The sequence below is a fragment of the Danio rerio genome, chromosome 15, assembly GCF_049306965.1.
Source record: "Danio rerio strain Tuebingen ecotype United States chromosome 15, GRCz12tu, whole genome shotgun sequence".
Taxonomy (NCBI): Eukaryota; Metazoa; Chordata; class Actinopteri; order Cypriniformes; family Danionidae; genus Danio; species Danio rerio.
Genome location: NC_133190.1, coordinates 30,297,964 through 30,318,106, shown reverse-complemented (window position 1 = coordinate 30,318,106; position 20,143 = coordinate 30,297,964). Strand labels below are relative to the sequence as shown.

Here is a 20,143-nt window from a genome sequence, read left to right as displayed (position 1 = left end):
TACAATGCCTTTGTGACATAACAAAATAAACAATAGAGCATAAAAAGAAATGATAGACTCATATTGCAATACTGCACAGCCCTACTCTTATTTATTTACATATAGGTTTATTCATTTAGCATTATACAGGACACCTGACACAAGGCCAAACGCTCTCTGATCTGTTCTTCCAAACATCAGAATTTCACTCATATACTCTTTATTGACTATTTACATTTAGGTTTATTCATTTAGCATTATAGATAAGTTTAAAAACTCTCTCACATGTTCTTCTAAAGGTCCGAGATTCAACCTTATACTCTTTATTATATATTTCCGTTTAGGTTTATTGGTCACACTTTACAATAAGGTTAGTTAGTTAATGTTAATTGATGCATTTACTAACATGAACAAACAATGAACAATACATTTACTACTGTATTTGTTCATGTTAGTCAATGTTAGTTAATGAAAATACAGTTGTTTATTGTTAGTTCATGTTAACTCATGGTGCATTAACTAATGTTAACAAGCATGGACTTGGATGTTAATAATGCATTAGTAAATGTTCAATTATGATTAATAAATGATGTGCATGTGTTGTTCATGATTAGTTCATGTTAGTAAATGCATTAACTAATGAACCTTATTGTAAAGTGTTACCGGTTTATTTGCATTATGCTGGACACCCTGACAAGTCTAAAAAGTCTTTGATCTGTTTTTCCAAAGGTCAGAATTTCATTCATATACTCTTTATTATTTGTTTACATTTAGGTTTGTTCGTTTAGCAGGATATAACGGTGATAAGTGGTTCCACGGGTGGCCGATTAGAGGAGGAGATGCGGGTGTTTAGATTACCGTTAAGGGAGACACGGCAAACATCTGCAGTGCCATCTTCTCAGGGTCATCTCACTCCAGCTCAACGAGCCCATCCCCACTGTGGCCAATTAAACAAATTGCTGCAAAAAGAGCATTTTATTAGTATTTACCCGTTGCTCTCAGTCCATCGCCATAAATTCTCCTTGAGGCACGCTGGAAAACAAATTGGCACATTAACTTGTGAATGGCTAAAGAGGCACTCCGGCTGCGCCTCGGGGGCTGCTGGGTATCAAAGTGTCTGGCGTTCGGAGCAATCTGTCTGCTTTATCATTCAGTGTGACAGTGGGGCTGAGAGAGCCAGGCCTGCCGCAGGGGCTGTGCATGAGGGAGAGCATTAGCTCCCTTTCCCTTGGCAGGCCCAAGCTGTTTGCCATTGTATCCCAGAGAGCCTTGTCTATTTATCTGTTATTACATTGGAATTGGAAGATCAAAAGCAGGGGGCCCTTCTGCTGTGACCACGTTGGCTGCGTTTCTCTGTCTTTCTTCCTCTCTGTCGTGCATTTCTCTTTTCTTGGGCCTTCTTCATTGCTGTCTCTCTTCCGTCCCGTTGCAGGCATCCCGTATTCAGAAATGAGCGGATGAGAGGGGTCCAATGTCTCCGGGCTGATGGGGACTGTTGTATTTTGGCTGCTGCGCTCGTAGCTCATCCTACAGGGGCATTTGTTGGATTGCATTGGTGGGGCTTTCCAAGTTTTAATGAGGATTACCATGTTTGTGTTTGTATGTGTGTCACCATAATCCTTTTAGTAATAAGTCATTTCCAAGAGCAGTAAATAGGCTTGTCGTGGGCAACCCTTACCCCGCACACGTGCAGCTCTGATGGGTGGTCTAATTTACGGTGTTTTCAATTTTCATTTGCACATATTAATGTATAATGAAATCCTTTAGTGGTTTCTTCCTGAAAGTAAACACAGTTGCATTTTTATATATGCATTGTTTTAAAGTTATAGAATCTATGTACAAAAACTATTGAATAAACATTTATGAAAATGTCTGTCTGTCTGTCTGTCTTTCCGTCCGTCCGTCCGTCCATCCATCCATCCATCCATACATCCATACATCCATCCATCCATCCAATCATCCATCTTTATTAACATTTTATAAACTAAATTTATTATATTATATTATATTATATTATATTATATTATATTATATTATATTATATTATATTATATTATATTATATTATATTTATTATATTATATTTATACATTATTCAGTCATTCATTCAATATATTATATTATTCAATCATTTTCGTTTCAGCTTAGTCCTTTTATTAATCTGAGGTCGCTACAGCGGAATGAACCGCTAACTTATCCAGCATACAGTATGTTTCACTCAGCGGAACCCATCACTAGGAAACATTCATGCATACTCATTATCACACATACCGTACGAACAATTTAGCTTACCCAATTCACCTCTACCAAATGTTTTTGGATTTGTGGGGGAAATCAGAGCACCCGGAGGAAACCCACGCGAACAGACCTATGTCGGGGAGAACATGCAACCTCCACACAGAAATGCCAACTGACCCATCCGGGGCTCGAACCAGCGACCTTCTTGCTGTTAGACAGTTGTGCTTCCAACTTGGCCATCATGCTATCTATATTATATTATATTATATTATATTATATTATATTATATTATATTATATTATATTATATTATATTATATTATATTATATTATATTATATCATATTATATTATATTATATTATATTATATTATATTATATTAGAATTATAGTTATAATTAACTATTTAATAAACTGAAACTGACAGATTGCTGTTTTAATCCTACATTTGCAAAATAAATAGCATACAGTAGTTGAAATGCAAACCATATCTACAAATTACATAGCTAAACTAGTAACCTCCATGAAAGAGTAACTTAAACACCTTAGAATTAGTTATTAAAAGTGTACTACTTAACAATTGTTAACCAGGATTACTACATTTTGTATGAAAAAGAAAGTGCAGTCTATCTCTCTTACTCTCTCTCTCTCTCTCTCTCTCTCTCTCTCTGTGTGTGTGTGTGTGTGTGTGTGTGTGTGTGTGTGTGTGTGTGTGTGTGTTGGTTTTGCTATACTTGTGAGGACCAACTATTGAGAAACAACCAATGTTGTGAGGACATTTTTCTTTGTGAGGACAATTTAGGTGGTCCTCACAATAAAAATGCTTTAATGGCCTCCAAATGGCCTATACTTGATACTGTGCAAATTTCAGCAAAAGTCCTCACAGCAATAGTAAAACTGAAAATTGGTGTTTTGCCTTATGACCGCGAGCTCCCTCATCGGTCACACACGTGTACTGCATCAAAAATCCCGGGAGGAGGAGCATGAGTGAGAGCGGATTTTTTTCATTGGACGGCTGCTCCCTCGCTGGGGAATTTTTGTGATTGGCCGTTTCAGTCACATTGCTACACCGTGGAGGGGGAAGGAGAGCCGAATGTATGCAAGCATGATTAACCTAAACTATATGAGACCGGTTGGCAACCTGAAATGTCATGTTTGTAATACTACCTCACGAAAATTAACCAAGTGAAGTCAATTTGCCAATGAACATGTTACTACACGTTTACTACATTACAAACCTTGGCTGAGTTACTGCTGGCTTTAATGTAATTACATATGAAATTATACACCATTAAAATTGTTCATCAAGACTCCATAATAACACGCTTAAAATGTTAAAGTTAATGTAATTCATATTATGGGTGTTTGAAAAGCATTTTGTTTCAAATACGAGCATTAGCCGCATTAGGGAAAGCACTCCTGTATGATCGCCATGAAATCGCGGGACAAAACTGCACCTCTCGACATCTCTATCAACAATAATGAAATGTTTAGTGTCTTACCTTGCCTGATGTTATAATTCCATAGGCTGTCTGTGCTGTTTCGTCGCTGTAGTTTCCAGTAAAGTCAAAGAAAAACTCTCTAAATTCTCTTTACAAAGCCGCGTCCTGTTCGTGAATAAAGGTTCGTTTAAAATGACTCTCACAAATCAATGTAAGTGATTCTAGCGAGTGAATCAGTGAATCAATTAAGCGTTCGTAAAGACGTCAGTTCATTCTAGAAAGCATCGGTTGTTCGAACAAATCAATTCAACCCAACTAATGATTCTGTGATGAAATCATTGACTCGATTCATTTCACTGGCCGTTTAGTTTAGATGTTTTAATATATCAGTTTATATTAATCATTAATTAAATTCTATCTTAATTAACATTAATCTCAACATGAATCTATGAATGTAATTTCACTCATTCTACCTGAGCCTCACTGAACATCTGAAAATACATCATATCTACAACTTATCAAATGTTTTTTCACCCTAGCTCATCAGTCACCAGCAGTACATAACCATATTTTACAGTTGAATTTACATATTAACAGATTATATTTACACTTGTGCAGATGCATCATGCTGTAGGTAGAGGTAGTGTTATAAATGTTAAAATAAAATATATAAAAGTACATATAAAAGTACATATAATAGAGGCACTATAGGAGTAGTGAAAGTAGAATAATGCTTTTAATGAGCAGTTATTTGTTTAAGAGGGAGCTGGAGCTTGGGGGAAGGAACTGCTTCTGTGTCAGCTGCTCTGAAGCGCTGGCCATTCCTAGTGTTCACTCAAAAAAGACTGTCTATACTTTTACAGGTTGACATAACAAAAAAGTAGATAGATTTATAGAGTACATGCACACCATTAGTGCTGAACAGCTGTTCACTAGAGAAGTGGTGTGGAGGAAAGATGTACAAAACTGCAGGGTGAGAGTGAAGTGTGCCCAGTAAGATAAATGAAGAGTAATGCAAGATAAACTGAAGCATTCAAACACTCTTCCAGTCAGGCTTGATGTCAGCTCTCAATGTCAACCTTATTTAAAAACAACCAAGGTTGATCAAAGTATTTCACAAAGTAAAACTAAAACACTAAAACTGTAATATAATACATAGGAAATCACAATTTATATTTATATATATTGTGATTATAAAACACTGGTAGAGTTGCCGTGTCCTCAACTAAGGTTGCCAGCCGCCCTGTATTAGCCTGGACATCCCATATGTTGAGCTTGCCTGGTTTGTCCTGTACGTTATTCCCAATGTCTTGTTTATTGGTTGCTCCACAGATTGAAGCAGCAGTGGTGTTGAAAAGGCTTTATTGATTTAGTTTTTAGTCTTCATTTCTGTTAATAATGTACAGTACAGAATGTATCCTTTAAACAGTAAATGTAAATATGATGGAATGATGGAATGCATATGCTAATTTGCATGGCTGCACTAGTCAAATTTTGTCCCATATTTCATAGCAACACAGTTGATAACCCTGTCCTCAACTTGAAAGAAAAAGAGACGATTTAAAGTCCTTGAGAGTTCAGGCAATTCTAAAATGAATGACAAGCTGCTTTACAGGTAAAGGTTAGCTACAGCAAAGGCCCAACCATCTCTGGTCATTACTCATGAGCCTTAGTTTAGGCTGCTAGTTGTGTTGAAGCTAACTGGCTGTGATATACCAAGTACACACTGATCCAGCACAGTATGACCACAGACAGGTGAAGTGAACAACACTGACCATCTCTTCCTCAAGGCACCTTTTAGCAGGTGGCATATATTAGGCAGGAAGAGGACATTTTGTCCTTAAAGTTGATGTGTTGGAAAGCAAAATGCACTAGTGTAAGGATTTGAGTGAGTTTAATAAGGGCCATAGTGTGATGGCAAGATGACTGGGTCAGTGCATCTTCAAAACTACAGCTCTTGTGAGGTGTTTCTGTAGTGGTCAGTTCACTCATCTAGTGGAATCTGTTCAAAGAGCGAACAGTTGTGAAGCGGAGCTTGTCACAGGCAGCCAAGCTCTGATGCTCATGGGAGTAGAAGCTGGCCCATGCCGTCTTACCCACACATGACTGCTGAAGAAGTTAATGTGGTTCTGATAGAAAGGTGACAGAATGTAAGGGACATTCCACAGAATGGGTAACATTTATTTCCCTAGAATATTAAATGTATAAAAATGCATGAAAATAACTCTAAAATACATTTTAGTAATAATCAAAGTGTCTTCAAATGTAACAAACTGCAAAATTTAGAATAAATAATTAAAATCATTTTTAAAAACTATGTAGAACACTAAAAAAGAGCAGTTGTTGCATGTCCCCACTCCCTGCGTCTAAAATTTGCCAGAATATATTGTGTTTAAAATCCTTCGAAAACATGTTTTTTTGCATTTACATGCAGTTTTATATCCAATTAATGATTTACTATTAAACAAATAATCTTAACTGTTACTTAAATTATTTTTAGATGTTATTTATTAATTTTTAAACCACTAAAACTTGCTCCATATCCTCATGCTATTAGCATGTGTGCCATGTGGCTATTTAACATGAATTTAATAATTTTTGTTACCCAGTCCCGTTACTCATATATGCCATAACAGGATTGAGTAATAGTAACAGGAGTGAGTTGCATTCTCTGCTGCATATATAATAATGCAAAACATTGTCAATTTAAAACGATTTACTTGAATCTTTTAGGTTTCAGTTATTATTACTTATATTGTAAATATACACTCACTGGCCACTTTATTAGGTACACTTGACCAGCTGCTCGTTAACGCAAATTTCTACTCCGTCAATCACATGGCAGCAGCTCACTACATTTAGGCATGTAGACATGGTCAAGAGGATCTGCTGCAGTTCAAGCAAGCATCAGAATGGGGAAGAAAGGGGATTTAAGAGACTTTGAACGTGGCATGGTTGTTGCTGTCAGACGGGCTGCTCTGAGTATTTCAGAAACTGCTGATCTACTGGGATTTTCACGCACAACCATCTCTAGGGTTTACAGAGAATGCTCCGACAAAGAGGAAATATCCAGTGAGCGGCAGTTCTGTGGGCGCAAATGCCTTGTTGATGCCAGAGGAGAATGGCCAGACTGGTTCCAGCTGATAGAAAGGCAACAGTAACTCAAATAAGCACTCGTTACAACCGAGCTCTGCAGAAGAGCATCTCTGAACACACAACACGGCCAACCTTGAGGCGGATGGGCTACAGCAGCAGAAGAGCACACCGGGTGCCGCTCCTGTCAGCTAAGAACAGGAAACTGAGGCTACAATTCACACAGACTCACCAAAACTGGACAATAGAAGATTGGAGAAACGTTGCTGCTCTGATGAGTCTCCATTTCTGCTGACACATTCGGATGCTCGGCTCATAATTTGGCCTCAACAACATGAAAGCATGGATCATCCTGCCTTGTATCAGCGGTTCAGGCTGGTGGTGGTGGTGTAATGGTGTGGGGGAGATTTTCTTTGGGTCCATTAGTACCAATTGAGCATCAACGCCACAGCCTACCTGAGTATTGCTGCTGACCATGTCCATCCCTTTATGAGCACAGTGTCTCCATCTTCTGATGGCTACTTCCAGCAGGATAACGCAGCATGTCATAAAGCTCAATCATCTCAGACTGGTTTCTTGAATATGACAACAAGTTCACTGTACTCAAACGGCCTCCACAGTCACCAGAGCTCAATCCAATAGAGCAGCTTTGGGATGTGGTGGAACGGGAGGTTGGCATCATGGATGTGCAGCCGACAAATCTGCAGCAACTGTGTGATGCTATCATGTCAATATGGAGCAAAATCTCTGAGGAATATTTCCAGTAGCTTGTTGAATCTACACCATGAAGAATTAAGGCTGATCTGAAGGCAAAAGGGGATCCAACCAGTTACTAGTAAGATGTACCTAATAAAGTGGCCGGTAAGTGTATCACATGTATTATATGTATGAATTATATACTTGCAGAGTGCCAATCCACCTGTAAGTGCTGCAGAAAAGCAACAACTTTATTGTAAACAACATGATGCAGAGAAGAGAGAAATATTCAGAGAAGGAATCTGAAAGAGGGTGTCACGGTAGTGCAGTGGGTAGCATGATCACCTCACAACAAGAAGGTCACTAGTTTGAGCCCCGGCTGGGTCAGTTGGTTGTTTCTGTGTGGAGTTTGCATGTTCTCCCCGTGTTGGCGTAAGTTTCCTCCGGGTGCTCATGTTTCCCCCACAGTCCAAACACATGTGCTAGAGAGGAATTGAAGAAGCTAAATTGGCCTTAGTGTATGAGTGTGAATGAGTGTGTATGGTATGAGTGTGAATGAGTGTGTAAGGATGTTTCCCAGTGCTGGGTTGCAGCTGGAAGTGCATCCGCTGCATAAAACGTATGCTGGATAAGTTGGCGGTTCATTCCTCTGCGACCCTTAATTAATAAAGGGACTAAGCTGGAAAAAAAATAAGTGAATGAATAAGTCGGAGAGATACAGGAAGGACCTAGAGTCAGGCAGCAAGAAACTGATCAATGACCTCAGAGAGAAAAGTGCAGACGCCGCAAAAAGTGGAGAGAGATGTACCATAACATCAAAGACAGAAAAGAAGCCCTCAAACATCCCTCCACACAGCCCACAGTTATCACTAGAGCAAGCTGAACATCCACAGTGTCTGGATATTCATTCCTGTTACTGGGTGTTCATTCCTGTTATTTTATATATATATATATATATATATATATATATATATATATATATATATATATATATATATATATATATATATATATATATATATTTTTTTTTTTAATTAGTGACTTTTTTTTGTCATCATCATTTATCCAATAGTTGACTTAATTACATGACTTTAAAATTTTTTATCTTGCACTTTGGGTCTCCTGTAAAATTTAAAAATGTCTTTGCATTTTTTTAAAATACACCTTGTGTACATTTAGTGAATTTTTTTGTAACAAATATAAGTTTTTCAAACATTTTACCAACTATTTCTTAAAGATAAACACTTTTGTGAGTGGAAGACAAAATAGTTGACATTTTTTTTAAAACACCCTTTCAAAAAGTAACTTGATTTTAGTAACAGGACTGAGAAAAATAGATCATTTTCCAAAATTTGAAACCTTGTAAAAAATAAAGCAGAGGTGCCTGAGATTGCCCAATAGTCATTCCAAACAGTTAAATATGTGTGTTGCTAGATACAGTGTTGTAAAAATGTGTGTTGCTAAATACAGTGTTGAAAAAATATGAAAAAATAAATGTAATTTTAAGAAATTATAAAATCAAATGTTACCCATTCGGTGGAATGTCCCATACAGTGCATCAGCAAACACTAGAAGGGACAATATTAGGCCGGTGGTAATAATGTCATGCTCATACAATGTATATGCATATAGTACATACTGTACACTGTGGATGTGACACTTGTAATGTGTTTAATTAGAAAATAATATATTAAAACCACTTTATCATTAAATATTTTCCATTTTTAGTTAGTACAACCCTACATCATTCCTTATCATCCAATGTATTCTATCTACTGTATACACCTTAAATTAAGTTGTTGTTTAACTGCATGATAAATTATTTATTTACAAATAATGTAAAACAGTCATGTAAAATTGAAGGTGGTCATAATGTTATGCTTTAGCTGTGTATGTACAATACTGTGTGTGAATGTGTAACACGTATAAAGTGCTTAATCAAAAAGATATTAAAACCACTTTATCAGTAAATGTTTACCCCTTTTAGTAAATACATCCCTATATCTTATCCAATGTCATCCAATGTATTCTATCTACTGTGCACACCTTAATTTATTTAGTATTTTAACTGCATTTATGAAATGATGAATTATTTATTTATAAATAATGTAAAACAAATAGTCTAAAACAATATTAACCCAATTAATGAATATATAGCCTAGTGAAATGAAGTGCAAAAGTCGTGGTAATGCTAAACCCGAGTAAAAGTCTGTTGAGAAATTGCTACAATTAAGACTGTGCTGAGCTTGATTTGCGAGTGGGGGAGGGGAGCCTGAGTTGCAAGTGGGGGAGGGGAGCGGGACAGGATCAGAATCGATCATTTTCGCGGAATCAGAATTATGGCAGGTGAACGCATGTCACGGAGGCTGCAAATTCTCAGAGCCCATCACGAGACATGCGCTCGAAGATACGACAAAGCCAACGAGGAAAAACAGCTGAAAAGAGATCCATCAATATCACAGGTGAGTCCTAATTAATTTCAATTAACGTTAAACAAGTCTGAGGTGTTTTATAGTCTGGCCCAGCCTTCCTCGTTGTCATTTAGCTAACGTTAGCATTAGCTTAATTAACATTAGTTGGTCATTACACGTGCTTCAAATAAACTACTGAAATTTGGTAACAATTTTGATGATTAATGGATTATTAGAGTCGTTTTTGCAGCATAAAGGTGACCCTGGCTGTGAAAACCCGGCAAAAGTATTTTTTATGATTTTCTATGAAACTGTAACATGGATACATTTTCTATTTATGGTATGATAATCGTGGTGAAATTAGTAAGTGCAATGAAACTTCAAAGTTATCAAGTTGATGCCTCACTCTGTTTTTAAATTAATTTAAGCTAAATTGTAGGAGCAATTAGCAAAAATATCTTGAATTAAACAAATTAATATGTCATTTAGGTCATTTATTGTGATACTAGTAATATTTAATGCATTCATGTTGACACTATTTAAAAACAATATTCATACCACTGTAATTTAAAAATAATGTGTGGTGATCTTGCTGAAAGGTAATTGTTTTGTTTTACAGATAATGGGGAAAAACCCTTCTGGAAATAAGCAGGTAACGTTACAAATTGTTGTAGTTTAATGCACCACTGATTTTCTGATGTTAATTAAAAATATTAAAACCTATTAAACCTGCTGCTTAATAAATATTAATGTAAATCCCGAAACAGATTCAACAAATCTAAAACAAATAATTACACTTTCTTACAGATATCAAAGAAAGCTCAAGACAGAAAGAGAGTGAAAGAGCATCACCACCCTGGCCAGGCTGAGAGAGATGATGATAACGAGCAGGTAACTGATTAACTGAGTGTTAATGATGTGTAATGGACACCATATGATTGTTGTTGAGTGTCTAACACTACATATTCACACAGGTGTCAGAGAAAGCTCAAGACAGAAAGAGACTGAAAGAGCATCACCACCCTGGCCAGGCTGAGAGAGAGGATGATAACGAGCAGGTAAATGATTAACTGAGTGTTAATGATGGGTAGAGCTGCACAATTAATCGTATAAAGATGGCGATCTCGATTCAACCCCTATATGTTGATTTTTACCTGTGAATTTAATCGTCTAATAATGTTCTCAATGACAGATTGCAAGCATAGGCCTTTATCTCAAACATAATTCAACATTAGAATTATTATGAGTAGAATATAATTATTTATAGAAACCAGTAGATCTACACATAATATTAATATTGTTGTTGTTATACCATAAGTTTGAGAAACAATAATAATTGCCGACTCATATTAACCTTTATTTTACATCTACAGAATCGTGAGAAAATCGTGATCTTTATTTTAAGCAAAAAAAAAATCGCGATTCTCATTTTAGCCAGAATCCTGCAGCTCTAATGATGGGTAATGGACCCCATATGATTGTTGTTGAGTGTCTAACACTACATATTCACACAGATATCAGAGAAAGCTCAAGACAGAAAGAGACCGAAAGAGCATCACCACCCTGGCCAGGCTGAGAGAGATAATCATGACGAGCAGGTAACTGATTAACAGAGTGTTAATGATGGGTAATGGACCCCATATGATTGTTAATTATGGCAGGCCATTTTAGCATTTAAACCTTTGTTCTGACTATCCACAAATATATTTAGAGATATCTCTAATTATATTTTGACTAGTCATAATTATAATTCGACTAGTCAGAATGACAATTAGAGATATCTGCAATTACAATTGTACTAGTACGAAATCAGATTGGAGATATCTGCAAATATATTATGACTAGTCATATTCCTCCATTGACTTCCATTGAAAAATATTTGCAAATATCTCTAAATGAATTGACTAGTAATAATTGTAATAAGAGATATCTCTAACTGAGTTTTTACTAGTCATAATACATTTAGAGATATTTTTAATTCGTCATATTTAGAGATATCTACAAATATATTTGAAGATCTCTAATTAATTTACTACTAGTCGAATTACAGTTGTAGATATCTCTAAATGAGTTTTGAATCCAATTTAAGATATCTGCAAATATTTTTCAATGGAGGAATATGACTAGTCATAATATATTTGCAGATATCTCCAATCTGATTTCGTACTAGTACAATTGTAATTGCAGATATCTCTAATTGTCATTTTGACTAGTCGAATTATAATTATGACTAGTCAAAATATAAATGGAGATATCTCTAAATATATTTATGGATAGTCAGAACAAAGGTTTAAATGCTAAAATGGCTTGCCATAGTTATTGAGTGTCTAACACTACATATTCACACAGATATCAGAGAAAGCTCAAGACAGAAAGAGACTGAAAGAGCATCACCACCCTGGCCAGGCTGAGAGAGAGGATGATTATGATAACGAGCAGGTAACTGATTAACAGAGTGTTAATTAGGGTTGGGTACTGAAACTCAGTGTCATTATAGCACCGGTACCTTGGTAACCGGTATGTACCGGATCAAATCGGCATATGAATTTCGGTGCTGCAATAAGAACGTAAGAATCAAAGGGGTGCATGAAAGGCACACATAGGCGTTGTCTCACACCATCACTAAACCAAGGTTTATTATAGTTAACGAAAACGAACGATAAAACGAAAACTAAAATGTAAAATAATTGTCGGTAACTGAAATAAAAACGAGTTTTTTTTTTAATTTATTTTTTAAACTAGAACTAACTGAAACTGTATTGTGTACATACAAAACTAACTAGAATTATTGCAAAAACCTCTGTTTTCGTATTTGTAAATGTATTTAATACATAATCTTACTGTAAGCATTTTTAGAAGTAAATTTTTTTAAACTATTCATGTCTCCAGTAAGCACTTATCCACCAACTACTTACTTTTATAACAAGTCTAATGCTGTGTTCACACCAAACGCGGAACGCCCGGATAAATCACGTTATTCGCGCGTAAATTGCCACGTGAACATTTGAGTTTACTCGCTTCATTCGCGCGTCAAACCCGCTTCATTCGCGTGTCAAATTCACTTCAGAAACAGACGCGGATTGGCGTGATGGGCAGGGCTTCTGTCTGCCCCTTGACTCTAGCTTCATAGCTAAATGGCTAACATGGATTTTATGAAGAAAATAACAGTGTTTGTGCTTTATGAAGGCTGTAAAACAGCGTCGATACGTTTAGGGCCGTGTCTGAGTCCACTACATCCTTTTAGAGGTGCATCCAGCCCTGTGAGCTTATAAACTCCTCCAGAAACTAAACCTGGATGACGGAGGCTTTCAGCGGTGCTTCTGACAGACCCAAGCCTAGTTTGATGAACTGTTGTCTGTGTCGGCTGGAGGATTTCCCCTGGGACACCGACAACAAGTGATGCGTCACAACCAGGCCCCTACAAGAACAGCTCCTGATTGGTTAACGCGGCGCGAATGTCCGCTGAAGTTCAGATTTTCAAACTCGAGAGATTTGCCCGAAACACGTGTCAAACACGCAAAACGCTTTATTTGTGCCACGCCATTCGCGTGTATCGCGCCATTCGCACCGCGCAATTCGCTTCATTCGTGCCGCAGGATGTCTATTCGCGCGTTTGCATTGCCTTAACATGTAAATCACTTGCGCTTGACGCGTGTTCCGCTTCTGGTGTGAACGCAGCATTATACCCCCCTCTGACTCTAAATAATCCAATAAATACTCTCATTGAGTTATTAGAACAGTAACGTTACATTAAGAAGCAGTAAACCGATAATACTGCGCATGCGCGATTCAGTGAACCAAACATAAACCGTACAGTCTGATGCATGACTGCACTGAACTTTGAACAACTGCAGCGCGGGTAAACCGAGGGCTTAATTAGAGGATCTGGTCAAAAACGTAAGTTTATTTCATAACAGACAATCATAATGGAGTTTAAATAAGTGAATCATGCTTCAGTTGGGCTGTAAAACTTTACTGTAAGACATTTTTCAGATCATGGTGATGTTTTAATTTACTGAAATGACTATTGCTGACTACATAATGTTGAGTCCTGACATCTGCGTTAGAAATCTGAATTTCCCATCACCAGGCCCGGATTAATAATTCAGAGGCCCCTGGGCACAATGTCTTGTAGGCCCCCTATAGCCGCACCCCATAGTTGAATAAAAAAATAAGATTGATATAATATTTGTTCAATAAATTAATCTACAATGTATTGCCCACAGTTTTTAAATAAATAATATACAGTACATATATTTCTAGTCTACAAAGATTTAATCTATTTTTAAGCATTTAAAGCACACTTGGAAAAAAATACTAATACAACTAGGGGAAATAAAATAGATTTTAATATACTTGTTCAAGTTAACTGAAGCAGTACTAAAATTTATATTTAAGGGTATTTTTAATGTATAACTTCTACAAACTTATGCACATGATTTGGATGGAACACTTCTTAAAACTGGATTGAAGAGTATGACTCCTTTATAATACACACACTTATTAATGATTCCTACTTGTCTTCCTTCCAAATCACTTCGAATAATGTTTTAAGTATTTTGTGATATACATGTTAAAGTGTGCTCCTAAAAGTAAAAGTGGCCCCTGCCCGCCTCTCACAGGTTAATAGTAAGCTAATGGAATTTCATAATACAAATCTTAAATTCAAGCTTACCAACAAATGATCAAAGGAAATATATTAATGCAATTTAAATATGTTTACTTTAAACTTCAATTATATTGTTCTGTTAATTTATTTTTTTTAATTGTCAAATAAGAATTTTGTAGAGTCGTCAATCATCATTTTGTGGCTAAAAAGTATCGGTTCAGGCACCGTTTTGGCACTGGTATCATTTTAAAAGTATTGATTTAGCACCGGAATCGAAAAAAAAACAATACCCAACCCTAATGTAAATGGACCTGTTTCAGAAAGGAGGTTAAGTGAAAACTGAGTATTTTCAACCCTGAATTGAGAGACACTCTGGGTTTTCAGTTTCAAAATGGCAGCTTTGTCAAACTGGAGAAAGCAGGGTACGTCAAATACTTGACACAGCTATTTCTACCACAGTAAATTCTTTTTTTATTGTTGATATTTGGCGCCAGTTAATCAGGAAGTGATGTTGTTTGATTCACTGGATGGAAACGTTGCTTTTATTTGCACGTCTTTTATGCGTTATTCCAGTTTTGCACAAATTTAATGAATATTTTTAAATGGAAAAATAACTATTGCCTACATTTCAGTTACAAAGAACAAAGTCGCGTATGAGAATAGCTTTTTTTTTTTTTTTTTTTATAAATAATTCGCTTAAATTCACTGTCCTTTGACATGTACTTACTAGATTAATGGATTTTCTTTCTAAAACTATTATTTAGTTCTGCTTGCATTTCTAAATGTCATATCAACCTCTACCATTTGATCAATAATAGAGACTGACACACAAGTGCACTTTAAATCTATTAAAACTGATCAACGTGTATAAAAGTGGGAACGTGTGAAATTTTTATAAACGTCACGCATAACATTACTTTTATTATACATACTTTATACTTTATTTAATTACTTTTGAGGGGCGAAGCAGTGGCGGAGTAGGTAGTGCTGTCGCCTCACAGCAAGAAGGTCGCTGGTTTGATCCTAGGCTCCGTTGGCGTTTCTGTGTGGAGTTTGCATGGTCTCCCTGCGTTCGCGTGGGTTTCCTCCGGGTGCTCCGGTTTCCCCCACAGTCCAAAGACATGCGGTACAAGTGAATTGGGTAGGCTAAATTGTCTGTAGTGTGTGTGTGTGTGTGTGTGTGGATGTTTCCCAGTTAGGGATGCTCATTTCGGTTAATTTTGCTAACCGACAACCGTCTCTAGTTAATCGGTTATTAACGGTTAACTGGTTAGATTATTATACTTTTTTTTTTTTTTTTTTTTTTTTTTTTTTTTTTTTACAAATTGACGTGTCTATTTTGTGTCTGACACATTAAATATTGCATTTTAAAATACTGATTTATATGCTAGCATATTAATAACAAAACATAACAGAGCATCTTTACGCACCTGCAGGGTTTCCATAGCACAGAAGAACAGAATAAACTACATAAAATGAATGAAATAAATAGGCCTGCCCTGAATTATTTCCCACTTAAATTATTAAATTATATTTTTAAAAAAATGAAAACAGGGACTGAATCTTTAAGATCCGGCACAGGCTGTTTTTTTTAATCATGTTTTTGTCTTCATGTATAAAAATAGCAAATTTTCTCAAATTGCTCGCTCCACGGAAAATATGCATTTATTTAACGCCGCGCTGTTATTATGTCACAAAACCTTTAACGTTTTTAATAGAAATCATTATGTTAAAGATTAGCCTATGTCTTGCTATATGGCTTTCTCTCTCTCTCTCTCTCTCTCTCTCGCGCGCGGTTCAAGTGCGCACACTGCGTGATAAAGACATGACAACATGCGCATATGTTGACTTTTTTTGTAAACAGTTTTGTTGTTTAAATATGACATTCCATAAATGCTTTATAGGCTGTAAAATAAAAGGTAAAGCCTATTTGTTTTGTCCAATTAGATCTACAGATCGGTATTAATGCATCCTAAAGTAAAGTGAAATGGCTGTAAACTCCAGCAAGATAAAGTGATTATGCAGAGCCATATAGCTTTTTCTATAAATAAAGTATAATTATGGAAACTGTGTTCATCTTAACTGAAAGGCACGTCGTGTTTGCTGGCCTCACGCATCACGCACCTGTCAGTCAGTCGGTCAGCACGTAACCTCAAAGGGTTTAACAAATAGCCTAGCGCACAGCACTACTACGATTACAGAAAAGTTTGCGCTGTTATAATTCACTTACCTTTTTAATATGTTTTGGTGCAATTATAATCCGCTATTAAAAACAACATTAACTAAACGTTTTGAATGGGTAATAGCCGTGGCGGGATGCATTTTGGTCCTCGCCATAGAAGAAGGAATGTAGCGGAAACCATGCTCTTTAAAAGTTCTCTGTAGTTGTCTTGAGAACACAAACTGCTGCTCTGGGTTGAGCCGCGTGCAAAACACTTGCGGCTTTTAGTAAACTATTAAAAAGATGCCTCTCTTAAAGCAAAAAGTGCATTCAATCGGCCCCTTATGCAGCCAAACTAAAAATATACAAAATAATATTTTTAATCGTTTAACTGAAACCATTTAATCGGTTACAAACACACTTTTTCGGTTAACAGTTAATCGATTATTTTGAGCATCCCTATTCCCAGTGATGGGTTGCGGTTGGAAGGGCATCTCCTGCGTAAAAACGTGCTGTATACGTTGGTGGTTCATTCCGCTGTGGCGACCCCCATATAATAAAGGGACTAAACTGACAAGAAAATAAATGAGAGAATGAATAATTACTTGTAAAATTATGGATTAACTTAAGCAGCTATTTTCCCACGCTAACTGTCTGTTTCACTGATGCAGTGGTGTTGCTCTTTTAAATATTTGCTATATCTCTGCATGAACACATCAAGTTCAGCTGGAGACAGAAATACTGATCCCTTTTTTTCTTTTTTCTTTTTTTTCTTCTTTTCAGATGTTGCCATGGTGACTCATTTCTTTGCTCCATTAATAATGCCTTTTTCTAGTTTTCTAGCACGCTTAACTCTGATTTGGTCTACTCAAAGTTGGTTGACCGAACTCGGATAAGCTGTTCTGAAACTGAAAACTCTTAGTTGAATTACAGAGAGATTAAAAACTCGAGTTCAAGTTTAAACTTAAATGATTGTTGAGTGTCTAACACTATATTCACACAGATATCAGAGAAAGCTCAAGACAGAATGAGATTGAGAGAGCATCACCACCCTGGCCAGGCTGAGAGAGATGATGATAACGAGCAGGTAACTGATTTGCTGTATTAAAGGTGCAGTAGGTAATTGTCTTCAGAAGCATTTTTTTGTTGGGCTGATTGAAAATCTCTTCACAGTCCAATAGTACTGAAAGTAAATTATCTAAATGTGTTTATGTATTTTTATATTTTGGGTAAGGCATAAAACTAAAAGATGTTCATCCAATTAAATAGAGTCGGACCGACATCTCTCATAATTCCGATAAGTAGTCCAAACTGTCTGTCAGCAAATGCAAATTTGATTAACTGCGCAGCCTTTTGTACGCATCTCCGCCGACCGCTGTTTGTGCTGCGCAGTCACGGGAGAGGGCGTGAGCGAGATCGGTTAACCTGCTGAATCAAAACTCTTTTTAAAACCTGAATCAATATTGGAGTTACCTTTACACGCTGGAGAAAGGATGAAACAATGGCTTAAGAATTTCTCTTAGACAGGTAATGTTCTGTTTTAAAACCGTTTTAGCTTCATGCAAAGCTGATGTAACGTTAGATGTTGTTGTTACAAATGGGTTATATCTTCACAGAAGTGTTGTTCAGCCACTAAAATCTTCCGGTGAAAGATTGATAAGACTATTTTCAGTTTCATAAGGGACCTTTTACAGCATCTATAATGTTGATTTTAATTAGTTTAACAACAAAACACAAGTAAATAGCGCTATTCCGCCTAGTCTCTTTCTATATTGTTTACCATGCAACTCCAATATTTACTCTGAAATCGCATGTCTGTTTGGCTTGCTCACCGCCGGACAAGCACTAGTCTCTAACACATGAGAGAAGGTTGTTTTGCTGTGCTCGTGTTTCAGGAGGTGATTCAGAGATTTATGCTAAACTGTTAGCATTGTGGAAGATCACCTACTGCACCTTTAATGATACGTAATGGACACCATATGATTGTTGTTGAGTGTCTAACACTACATATTCACACAGGTGTCAGAGAAAGCTCAAGACAGAAAGAGACTGAAAGAGCATCACCACCCTGGCCAGGCTGAGAGAGAGGATGATAACGAGCAGGTAAATGATTAACTGAGTGTTAATGATGGGTAGAGCTGCACAATTAATCGTAAAAAGATGGCGATCTCGATTCAACCCCTATATGTTGATTTTTACCTGTGAATTTAATCGTCTAATAATGTTCTCAATGACAGATTGCAAGCATAGGCCTTTATCTCAAACATAATTCAACATTAGAATTATTATGAGTAGAATATAATTATTTATAGGAACCAGTAGATCTACACATAATATTAATATTGTTGTTGTTATACTAGGGATGCACCGATACCTTTTTTTTTTTTTTTTTTTGGATCCGATCTCGATACAAAAAGTCTGAGTATCGATCGATACCGATCCGATACTGTGCCGTTTTTTTTTCCCCCAAGTAAGGTTGCTCAAAATAACCGATTAACTTAATCAAAAGGGTGCGTTTGTAACCGTTTAACGGTGTCAGTTAAATGATTAAACAATATTATTATCATTTTTTTTTTTTAAGTTTGGCTGCATAAGGGGCTGATCATAGCGAACGCGCTTTTTTGCGTTGAGACTGACAGGTGCATCTTCTGAATGGTTTAGGCTAGTAACGTTTTGCCGTTTCAGAGGTTGAAAAAGCTTGTTACCTCAGTCGTGTCTTTTTCAGTCTTCAATCAAATGAAAGCAGAGGCTGGGTTTTCTTTGAGGTGACAGCAGTGCTTGTGTTGTCAAGACGACTACAGTGAGCATTTAATGACGGAGGAGAGACTTCGCTGTTTCAAGTCATTTAAAGCTGTATTAAATCTTGAATATCATAATGCTATTAAAAATTACAATTATAACAACATTGACAGGAACACTCGCGCACACACGGCTCAGCTGATTCAGTCGTTTCCTAGTGGCATAAACAGGAGCACCCCACTCCCTTTTTTTTTTTTTTTTTTCTTGTCATCAATAAATCAGTGCGGCGCGCCTCCGTTTTTGGAATGGAAAAGCGCGTGCAACCACAAGTGCCTAGATTTTTTTTTGTCAAAGAAGCAAAATAAAATAAGGATATTTCTGGTCACAGTTTGACTGACGAGCTGACTCTGTGCCTCTTTGCCTCTGTGCTGCCTGAAGCCGCGTCATATAATAAATACGATGATTTAGTGTTCAACCAACAAACCAACCGTTTTTTCCATTTGAAAAATTATAGTTATTAATAGTTCTTGTATAATAAAAAAAATGTAAGTAGCCTACATAGCCTAATCTATCAATCAAACAAATCCAAAGTTTTTTATTAATGTTTGCATATGAACTTCGGACTAAACTGAGGCTTTCATTTTACAGCTTAAAAAACATGTATGCAAATTAATGCAATATCATATGTAAACAACTACATTTTTATATGCTATGTTGTAGCCAATACTTAACAAAAAGTCAACATAGAGCCCTAAGGTTCATTCTCATTGTCTATCAA

At 36.5% G+C, this 20,143-nt stretch overlaps 1 protein-coding gene across 2 annotated transcripts in view; it reads left to right on the top strand.

Annotated features, from left to right (window-relative positions):
- Positions 1-8,487: 8,487 nt before the first annotated feature.
- LOC141377957 (uncharacterized) overlaps positions 8,488-20,143 on the top strand; it is a 29,091-nt gene continuing 17,435 nt past the window's right edge. For both annotated transcript variants that reach the window (XM_073924193.1, XM_073924192.1), the window contains exons 1-8: positions 8,488-9,907; positions 10,476-10,508; positions 10,664-10,747; positions 10,831-10,914; positions 11,371-11,454; positions 12,206-12,295; positions 17,630-17,713; positions 18,646-18,729. In XM_073924193.1, the coding sequence (XP_073780294.1) occupies positions 9,785-9,907; positions 10,476-10,508; positions 10,664-10,747; positions 10,831-10,914; positions 11,371-11,454; positions 12,206-12,295; positions 17,630-17,713; positions 18,646-18,729 (666 nt within the window). In that variant the 5' untranslated portion in view covers positions 8,488-9,784. The remainder of the gene's footprint in view (positions 9,908-10,475; positions 10,509-10,663; positions 10,748-10,830; positions 10,915-11,370; positions 11,455-12,205; positions 12,296-17,629; positions 17,714-18,645; positions 18,730-20,143) is intronic.